Source organism: Malaclemys terrapin, chromosome 3 (genome assembly GCF_027887155.1).
Source record: "Malaclemys terrapin pileata isolate rMalTer1 chromosome 3, rMalTer1.hap1, whole genome shotgun sequence".
In the NCBI taxonomy this organism is placed as follows: Eukaryota; Metazoa; Chordata; order Testudines; family Emydidae; genus Malaclemys; species Malaclemys terrapin.
Window position 1 is genome coordinate 192,823,487 of NC_071507.1, and position 10,926 is coordinate 192,834,412.

Genomic DNA, 10,926 nt, shown 5'->3' on the forward strand with positions numbered 1-10,926 from the left:
ATCTTGTACTTCTTACAGTCTTATCCATACGATATTATTTCTTATAATGCAACAGGTAAAGAGAATATTGAAATATCTGAAGATGACCTTAAGAAGCTTCTCTTAATTAAATGGTGCACTTTGGAAGCCATCCGACTAAGGTCTCCAGGTGCAATCACTAAGAAAGTGGTGAATCCAATAAAAATTCAGGTGAGGTTTGTTTTAACGTGGCTGTCATAGTACATTGTAATCCTTCTAGAAGTCACCATCCCAAATGTATCTGGACATAATAAATTAGGCATATGGAACCCCAAACCTTATTTAAATCGGCTGTTTAAGACTCATTTTGCTCCCCACCCCCATTTTCACTTTCTGATTGAAGGAGCTGGGGAATGCTGTGCTGATGGTATACAGGACAGGCACCACCAGGGCAGGGTCCAGCAAACAGATCGGCAAAGTCCCATCGGCTGTGGGAGGACTGAACCATGCTTCCTCTAGCTCTTCTTTCTCAGTGCATTTTTGAGGGAAGGAGTGAGGATACTCAGGAATCTCCTAAATAAACATTTGGGAGAAAAGCTATCTTGGTTAAAGAACTGGCATTACCATCCAATTAGGATATAATCCAAAGGTATTTGACTTCAACAGGAGTGTTTCTATGGATTTCACTAGGTTTCGGATCAAGCTCTTAATGAGAGGATTACCTAGAGTTTACAATCCACTTCTGAATACAGTCCTTCAACAAGAGCCAGGGAAGACCAGATTTAACATTTCTGTTACCTCTAACGTTAAAAAACCACTTCAGGCCTTTCTTATATGTAATAAAGAAGCAGCAAAAACAATAAAAGGTGCAGACCCATTTTTCCCTTGCATCACCCCCTAATACACGAGTGCTTTACCAGCTGCACTTCCTCTCTAGCAAGGTCTTTCATTCTGTTCTTGGTGAACCAGTAGCATTCATAATAGTATGTTTTGGGAGCAGACCAAACTTGTAATTTTCTATTTCTTTGCTTCAGAATTGTTTCTCTTGCTTTTAGACTTTCACCATCCCTGCAGGTGACATGCTGATGTTGTCTCCATATTGGGTGCATAGGAATCCAAAATACTTTCCCGATCCTGAAACATTCAAACCTGTAAGTTGCCTCTTTTGATGTATTTATTTTGCTCTCTTTTCTCCTTTTTGCATGTAATTAAATCCAAAACGTATTGTTGAGTGCATCTTCCTTTAAGATTTTTTTCAGGAAGATATTTATCCTATCCCTAGAATACTCACGATAAGGATTAATGCCCTAGTATTTATAGGGGAAGAAAGCATGCACAAAGAAGAGGGACCTGCTGAAATGAGCAAGGTCCTCCAGTTCAAGAACATATTTATGTTTAAAATATTTTTGTGTAATCACCGCCACTCTGAAGTAGCAAATTGTATCTTGCTGGTAAATTGCAAATACATATAGGACTTGATCCAAAGCCCATTGAAGTCAGTCAATTAAAAGACTCCCATTGGCTTCACTGGACTTTAGACCAGGCTCAGTGCATTCCTCCACCTGACGTCTGTTTTATATCTCATCTCTATGTATTTTACCCATCTGCATTGGCTTCAAGTCCCTCCTCAATACTCTCCTTTGCCATGATACCTACAAAGTACTTGCATCAATTAGGCTGCTGGTGTGCTATGACCACTGCTCATCACCAATATGAGAGAGACAAGGTGGGTGAGGTAGTATTTTTCATTGGACCAACTTCTGTTAGTGAGAGAGACAAGCTTTTGAACTTACAGAGAGCTCTGCTCCATGACTCTTAGAAGAGTCATCTTCTGTGGCAGAACAATTTCACCTCTTTTTGAAGACATGTGAAAGATTTACTTAACCACAAGCTTCCCCTCTAGCAAAACTTTTCTACGTGAAGGCCCTCTTAACAAACCACGAGTCAGGTTTGAACCATTACCCTCTCTGATTACATGGAAACTATCAAATCCAAGCACTTTCCTTTCCTCACAGAAGGCATTCCTATGTGCCTTGAATCCAAAAGTCTTCACACATCAGTTGGTTGTGACTACTGGCCTCCTCTCTTCTCCTGTGTTTGTCACTAGAAGGATCCCCAGGAAGATCACCAGCCTTCATTTCTCTGCCAGGCGCTGTTCTTGATTCCATTGAGTCTGCTTTCACTGGTGTAACTTCCCACATGGAATATTAGTGGGAACTCTCCGGCTTTCTTCTCAGCAGCCCTCACCATTATTAGCATAACGCTTGTACTAGCATTCCTGGAGGCAGCCTCGCACCCTGTTCCCCTCACCTGCATCACAGATATCTTAGGCCAAGTTCTGCAATGTATAGTCACCAGCCAGGCCGATCTATTTCAGGGTCTCCCTTACAGTGATTACACCTGGAGGTATGGTCCACCTCAGTCTATTTTGCCCTTAACAAAGACAGACTTCTTGTTGAGGCTGACTAGATTGAGTGGATCTATAGATTTTTACCCTATTGTTCCATAACCATCCTATCTGTGGTCTCAGACCTCAGCGTCTATGGGAGTGCCTCTTAAGGTGCTATCCAGTTTAGCTTTCCTTATTTTGCCTGGTGACCTCAACTATTGTGTTAAGCCTCTCCACCTACTCCAGAAAAAAAACCAGTTTGTTGTTCATACATATGGAACCTAGCTGTCTTCACCAGAGACTCTTGACAGTACACAGCTTCCACATTGGATTGCCTTGGTCTGTTACTTCAGAGACATCTCATCACTTGTTAGGATTTCTTGATGCTACCAAGTTTCACCTTAAGAACACCCCCACCCTTGAATGCTAAGCTATATGGCTGTTTGGGTTTTTTTTCAACTCCTGTCTCTGTCAGTCAGTACCTTGATTTACCTAGTGAGCACCTAACTCTCACTCACTGAAACACTACTTTTATTTGGACTCATTATCCTTGCCCTCCTCTCAGCTGGCCTCTGTTAAGTGTGTTGTTCAGTAAGTGTGTTATTTTTCTCTGCAAAACTTTTTGGGACACAGCTTGTACGAAAGATGCTATGCATAATTAAATTTGCATTGCCTGGTAGTACCTTGCAATTCAGGGAGAACTAAGGACAGAGTGTGAGCCTTCACTCTGAATCAGCTTGCTTCTGTAGGGTAAGGGCCAGACTTTTAAAGGCAGTTAGGTGCCTAAACATGCAGGTAAGGTGCCTAGTTGGATTGTCAAAAGCACCTAGGTGTCTAAATCCTACTAGGCACCTACCTGCTCCTTTAGGGGCCTAAATATCTTTGGAAATCTGGGCCTAAATTCCTGTCTTTAAATGGGCTTGACTAAATTACCTTGTCTACAAATCCATATGCTAGCAACACAGTGGCCAAGTAATCTTAACAGGTTGAAGGGAGCTTTATATGCCAGGATTAGCTGTCCCAGGTCATTTTTAGCCTGGAAAAATAATGTTAAGCTTATTTATACAAGGCTGATTTGGGAAAAAAATGTTTTCTTCCCACAGGATCGTTGGAAAGAGGCAAATTTAGAGAAGAATGCTTTCTTGGACGGCTTCGTGGCATTTGGAGGAGGGAAGCATCAATGTCCAGGAAGGTCAGTGAAACAGCTGGGGTTTATTTATTCCTAAACCCTGCAGAGAACTGCTTCCTCACTGTGGGGCTCTTCTTACTTTGTTTCCAGATATATTGACATTGGTCAGTGATCAGTAGTTCAATACTCTTTGGGCCTTGCCAGAGTTGGTCTGATAAGAAGTTGCACACATAGGAAAGGTAGAGTTAGCTGTGAGATAAAAGTCGAATCTGAGACCAACATTTTCAGGGCTCTGCATCTTGGGAGACAGAAGTCAGCCCAGTTCTACTGCTCTCCCAGCATCTTTTCATCAATGGAAGGTTATTTCAATTACAGGGCGTGTTAGTCTATGTACGTGGGATTTTGGTGGTCATAAATTCTGTCAGTGATCTAAGGAATGTTTCTCCAGGCTAAACCTCTTCTCTCATTCCTCATGATAAACTAGGCTCCTTGCCCATCAGTCCAATCATATCACAACCCTCTTTGAATCTTGTGACTGGCTTCCCTAAGTTTAAATTTCTTGTACTTGCCTTCAAGGCCCTGTAAAACTATGCCTTGTTCCATGGCACAGATGTCATTTTCATCACATCCCCTTTCACGCCTTCAGCAAGCCTTGATGCCTCCTTCATACCCACTTCTTGGTTCCATGCTGTCCCCCGCCCTCCATTCATGGAACAACCTCCCCGTCCCAGTGAGCCAGGTGCCCACCATTTGATGATGATGTTCTTCAAATAGGTAAAAGGTTGTTATAAAGAGGATGATGATCAAATGTTCTTCAGGGTAGGACAAGAAGTGATCGGCTTAATTTGCAAGAAGGGAGATTTAGGTTAGTATGTTTGGATGTGTACCCCACACTGGTATAGACAGGGATAATTGGAGCCAGAGCAAATCAGTGCACCTGGAGGATGGGCCAGCTCCAATTACTGATGAAACCCAGCTGGGGTTTACTATAAAGGGAAGAAGCCAGATGAGAGGGCAGTAGATGGGAGATAATTCTGAATTCCCTCCCTGGGCAATAGAGAGGCCTGCAGGAAGCCTCCTGCTAGGCCAGCGAAGGACTTCATGGCAAGAGTGGGAGAAAGAAGCAGAAGCCCAGGGGCAGAGCTAGTCTTGGTACCCTCTTCTGAGTAGAAACCTGTAGCAAGAGGCTGGGAGAGACACAGAGAAGTTCCTGGGGTAGAGCAAACTCTGGTGGTTAGTCTTGATAGAAGGGCAGGATCTGGACCTCCAGTCAGAGAGCCCCTGGAAAGGGTTCAACTGAGGAAGAGAGCATAGCGGAGACTTGAACGAGTTGAAAATTGAAGCCCAAGGAGGACAGAAGTGGTTTAAGTTTATATTTTTATTTGAGACTTATGGGGAACTGCATGGGGGAGCCATGCAAGCCCCCGCCCTCTAAGGAGAGTGAGCCTTAGAGATCATGGAACCTGGGAAGAGTACAGAAACACAGTGAGCCCAAAAGAAGGCTATGGAGAAGGCCTACAACCAGGCTGAGATAGGAAGAAGCCCAGGAAGGCAGAAGAGAGTCCAAGGGAATAGACCTTGCCTGCTTGCTTCAGTGTCGCTGGGCTGGAACCAAAAGGAAAGAGGGGAACTCAGGGTCCACCCCCTGTCCACTGCAAAAGAGAACATTACAGGTGACATAGATCTTTAAGGAAAAGGGAGGAGTTGGAGAAAGAAGATGAGATAATGCAGGGCGAAGGTGAATGTGTGTCACATTTTGCGGTGCAATCCAGACCAGTGAGGGGTTGTCACCACCTGCCCTGCAAGTTTGGCCTCCCAATGCTTTGCTGTAGTAGCTCCCAACTGGGGCCACTCACAAACAGCCAGACTGCATGCAGATCACACCCTGAATGGCTGTGTATAGCTGCAGCCCTAGTCCAACAGCTCTGACCCCAGCAGCCAGTCAGCAACACTCCAACCACACCCTGGCTTTCACCAGCCTTGGTTACTACTTGAAGGGTGACCTCAACACACTCCAAATCCTGATTTTTTCCCCAAAATGTGTGTTCTGCATTGTCCAGCCCTCTCCTGGGCAGTTCAGATATTACAGGTCTGTTGCCCCTGTAAAGGGCCAATATGCAACAGTTTGCTACTTCACCTGGAGTTACCCAAATAGCTCAGTTTAAACTCAATGTTGGATTAGTTTTTGATTAAAAAATAAAACAAGTTTAACTACAAAGAGAGAGATTTGAATGAGTACATGTATCAAATATTAAAGCCAGAAATGGTTAGAAGAGAAATAAAGGTAAGACTCTTTCTAGTAGCTAATCTTACCTAGAACCAAATCCAGTTTGTTTAAAATCCTTATCACAGGAGCCCAGCAACATGGTTGACCAAATTCTCAGGTCAGGACCGCCCCCAAAGTCAAAGGGCTGGTTCCTTGTTGTCTGAGGTGAAAGAGAGAGAGAGAGAAATCCTGGGGTGTTTTTACCCCTGAGTTTTATAGTCCAGTCCCCCTTTGAAATGCATTTTCCTCTGAGTTACCACTAGATAAAGTTCCTTCCTGCTGTATGGACGGAGACATGGAGTCTCATGGTGAAAGAGGTTCCATGCTAAAATTGCTTGCTAAAATGCAGATTGATCTGTTCCTGCCCCCACCTTTGCTGTCAATAAAAGGCCAATGGACAGTGATTGCCTATTAACCTTGATGACACCTGGCCAAAGGCATCAGCTTGTCCTTTATCTTTGAGAAACCGGTTTAGCCCCCTACAGTCTCGAGGACCTTGTTTACTACTTGTATGTAAATTGAGCTAAACAAACATTTATTTGTTTAGGACAGATCTGTTTAACAACTTCTGCCTAGTCAGGGCTGTGTGGGTTTGAACACATGCTACCAACCTCATACAGAGGGAATGCATAACCTTACATACAATGTTACTACAGTAGAACCTCAGAGTTACAAACACCTAGGGAATGGAGTTAAGTATCAGAGGGGTAGCCGTGTTAGTCTGAATCTGTAAAAAGCATTGCTTTTTAGGGAATGGAGGTTGTTCGTAACTCTGAAATGTTCATAACTCTGAACAAAACGTTAAATGATTCTTTCAAAAGTTTACAACTGAACATTGACTTAATACAGCTTTGAAACTTTATTATGCAGAAGAAAAATGCTGATTTCCCTTTATTTTTTTGTAATTTACATTTAGCACTGTACTGTACTTGCTTTTTTTTTTTAGTCTCTGCTGCTGCTTGATTGTGTACTTCCAGTTCCAAATGAGGTGTGTGGTTGACTGGTCCGTTTTTAACTCTGGTATTTGTAACCCTGAGGTTCTACTGTACATACATTTCATCATGATATTATTGACCAGTGAGTTATTAGTTTTCAAATAATACCTGACAAGGCTTATTTTTTACAGAGATTATTACAGTAGTGTGTAGGGTGTGAATACAGGGTGCATTTGGTCACAATGTAATAATGGCTGTGCTTGCTGTGAAATAACAGGTAATATTTACATTTTTATCCTCATATCTGAAAGCACATTCCAAGGTGTGTAACATTATCCCCATTTTGCAGATGGGCAAAAGGGTCATGAAAGGCTGTCCCATGTCACAGTCAGTAGGTGGTAGAGGCAGGAAAATAACTCAAGCTAAAGTGAATCTTCATTTAATTTGACACTGGCATTTTATAGTTTAATGATGTGTTTATAATTTTTCTGTCTTCCCACATTATAGAAGTCCAACCTCCAGTATCAACATAAATGAAAATAGCCCACTTGTTAAAGTATCAAACGAGCACCATTGTGCTTTCTCCCAGGCTGTTCACATGTGAGAAGAGCCCTTCATAAACATCCACACAGCCACCTCACTGTTCTCCTAACTCCTTTGCTGTGATGTCTATTAAAAAACCACAACAACAACTGAGTCAGTGTGTCTCAGCACACCAGCTGCCTACCAGTAATAGTCAGCATTTCTCATTGTTTCTTTGTACTCTCCATATCTATCTGTTGTGTCTTGTCTTCTACTTAAATTGCAAGCTCTTTGGGGGAGGGACCACTGTTTTGTTCTGGGTTTGTACAGCGCCTAGCGCAATGAGGTCCTGGCCCATGACTGGGGCTCTGAGGCACTACCAGGTTACAAATAGTTAATAATAGCCCAAGTGTTACCCAGGGTTTTGAGAACCCACAGCACTTGTAACTTAACTGTTTCACTCCAGGCGGTGCCAGGAATAAATCAATGGGAACATAGTGCTCCGGCTGATGAAAGATTAAGACAAGTAAGCGTGCTCTTATCTAAAACTACAATTTATTATATTTAAGTGCCACAGACACAAGCAATAGGTTTAGAACATCCCAAATATTTACCTAAAATATGGGACAGTATTGAGTAATTACAGCAGTTCCATGATGGCCAGTTGTTTCCCCACTGGGGAGTAAGGTGTCAGGAAGAATGTCACTCAGGATGGCTTCAGAGGACTGCTCCAAAATACACTCTATTATCTAGTCCTTTTTATAACTAACTTTTACAAAACACACAGATCATCGTGACCCCTACTAAGTCATCACTTCTCCTAATATCAATAAACTACTTATCAACAAACATTCCTTACAGTCTTAGTTATAATAAGCTTCTATGTCAGAGGCACCCAAACTCCAAGGTTCTTGTCCACTTACTCCCTTTCAATCTCAAATTATTGATTCTTTCTCTCCCCTCCTCCCATTCTGATTAGCGGAGTCTGCAAGCTTGCAGCTTGTTCTGACCTCGCCTTCAGAAGCCCTGCTTTATTCAAATTAACCCTTAACTATGCGGTGTTCTATCTTATTAGTTCATTAGTGGCTGAATGCACATAATATGGTTGCAATTGGCTTAATCACATTCTGAGGTACATGCACCCTTTAAATTCAGGGTAACACAAGAAACACAGAACATCTGATCGTCTTTACTAAGCACATATTGTCACTATGAAAAACAGGAAGGAGTGAACTCTGTGCAGAATTCTGAGAGGAAAATAGCTCTGAGGCCCTATCTTGTGAGGTGCTGAGTACAACCTGGAAGAAGTCAGTGGGAGCTGAGGGGGTGCTCAACCCTTTGCAGGATCTGGCCCATGCAGTTACAGAACTACTTTGGTTTCTCTTCTCAGCAGTGTGGCCTACTGGAGAAGGCACTGGACTGGGACTCAAGGGATTTGGATACTATTCCTGTCTCTGACACTGGCCTGATAGGTGACATTAGGCAAGTCACTTCACCACTCTGTGCCTCAGTTGCCCCATCTGTAAAATGGGGATAATGATATTGACCTTCTCTGTAAAATGCTTTGAGATCTATTGATAAGTGTGCTATAAGAGCAAAATATTATTACATGAGACCCTGATTCAGCAAGGTACTTACGCATGTGCCTAACATGTGAATTGTCCCATTGACTTGGCTTAAATGTGAACTGGGCCTGAGCAGTAGAGAAAATTCTTGTACAGATCCATGGAGGGGAAAACACAACAGCCAAGACTGAGACTGTTTGAAGTCCTCTCCAGACTGACTAATGGAGAGCTCAGCGATTGTTAGGGCACATGGGAACGGATCTAACTGTTCATACCTCTCACCAGGTTTTGATGTTGACATGCTAACTAATAAGCTGCATTCTCGTGGTTACTCTGTTGTCAGGCTCCCAGCTGTACTGTACAACCTTCTATGTCACAGTACCCATGTAGTATTTTTCTAGGTCATTCCCCTCTCACTATCGTGTGGTTCCTCCTGGCTCACAACAATGTGAGAGGAAAATAAAGGCAAATGCTGCCAAATGAGTAGGGCCCTAACAAATTCACAGCCATGAAAAAAGCATCACGGACTGTGAAATCAGACCTCCCCCAGGAAATCTAGCTATTGGAGGGGAGAGGGAGAGGGAGAGAGAGGGGCAGAGGCAGGCTGGGGGCTCCTACTGCACTGGGCTCCAGCTGCTAGTCCCAGCCGGGCTGGGAAGGAACGGGACTTCCTCTTCCCCTGCACGGGGAGAGATCAGACCCACCTCCGGGTACCTCCCCCGGCTGCAGAAAGCTCCGTGGCTGTGCTGCCTTCAGAGTCCAGCTCTTAAGGCAGTGCAGAAGTGAAGGTGCCAATCCTGTGACCCCCCCTTCAATAGCTTTGCAACACCTCCTCCACTCCATGATCCCCTTTTGGATCAGGACCCCCCACGGTTACATCATTGTGAAATTTCAGATGTAAACATCTGAAAACATGACATGGACTCATTTAAAAACCCTATGACCATGAAATGGACTAAAATGGACTGTGAATTTGGTAGGGCCCTACAAATGAGCATACAGACCCTATTTTAAAACAAACTCTCATAGCAGAGAAGTTGAGGACCACCATGAGCAGTTGTTTTAGAGTTTCACAGACAGGAAGGGGAAGCTACAACAGCCATACCCTTTACCTGCTAAAAGATCATCAGCATCTTTTTCTGCTGGAGGTAAACTTGTGTGCAGAGACAGGCGATGGACTCTAAAGTGTACAAAAGGGATTCTGTGTTTTTTCTGCTAATATGGGGTGGTCAAGCCAGAAAAACCACTGTTTTCTCCTTTGCCTTTTTTAGGTGGCTTGCTATAATGGAGGTTCACATGCTAGTCGTTTTGTTCCTTTACAAATACGAATTTATTCTTTTGGACCCAGTACCAAAGGAGGTAAATACTTGTATGTTTAATCCAAATCTTTAAACACTGTTTCTTTCCTCTCAATTGTAATGTTGTTTGTAAAATATGTAAGGGGCAAATTCTTCCCTCACTTCTAGCTGTGTAAATCCAGAGTAACGCCATTGAAGCCAATGGAGCTACGCTGGATTTACAGCAGTGCAGCTGAGAGGAGCACATTTTGGCCCCTAGATAGATGGCTAAACCTCATCATAGGTTCTTATTTAATGACTTTGTGCTGTTTGCCTATGTCCCGGTACTTAGCACAAGGTAGAGGATGTAGAAATGTCTTCTGACTGTCCTCATACATAATCTTATCCATGCCTGATGGGCTGGACCCTTGCTACGTTACGTGCTCAAAGGTTATTTCCAGGTAGGGGACTGGAAACTACAAGGGACTGTTTCTCCATTGCCTTTGCACTCATGTGGCAGAGGGATAAGGACCAGATGCAAGTGCCGGGGGCATCTGATGGCACAGCAGGACCACTAATTATTGAGCCTGAAATATCCCTTGCTAGTGAGTGACTGGCTAAGAACGGCACTGGCTGCAGCTGTTCCTTGTCCGTGTCTGCATTCCTCCCCACCTGGCTTGCTGGCTAGCATTCCCCTTCGCAAACACGGTTCTCTGCATAACAAACACATATGCCTGCTACGACCCAAATGTGCCATTTGCCTTTATATCTAAGCCGCCGTAAGGGAGGTATTGAACACCAGGAGAAGAGATGGAAGCTTGCAATGACCCAGGATTTATAGGAGTTGCCCGTTAGGCTGGCATATCAGAGGAACGGCGCTCCTTG

The 10,926-nt window shown here is 43.6% G+C and overlaps 1 protein-coding gene across 4 annotated transcripts in view; it reads left to right on the forward strand.

Annotated features, from left to right (window-relative positions):
- Positions 1–10,926, forward strand: part of LOC128834536 (24-hydroxycholesterol 7-alpha-hydroxylase-like) — a 74,352-nt gene that overhangs the window by 57,207 nt on the left and 6,219 nt on the right. For 3 of the 4 annotated variants that reach the window (XM_054023423.1, XM_054023421.1, XM_054023424.1), the window contains 5 exons: positions 56–189; positions 1,014–1,109; positions 3,451–3,539; positions 6,689–6,730; positions 10,036–10,123. In XM_054023423.1, the coding sequence (XP_053879398.1) occupies positions 56–189; positions 1,014–1,109; positions 3,451–3,539; positions 6,689–6,730; positions 10,036–10,123 (449 nt within the window). The remainder of the gene's footprint in view (positions 1–55; positions 190–1,013; positions 1,110–3,450; positions 3,540–6,688; positions 6,731–10,035; positions 10,124–10,926) is intronic. The other variant, XM_054023422.1, reaches the window with a different exon arrangement.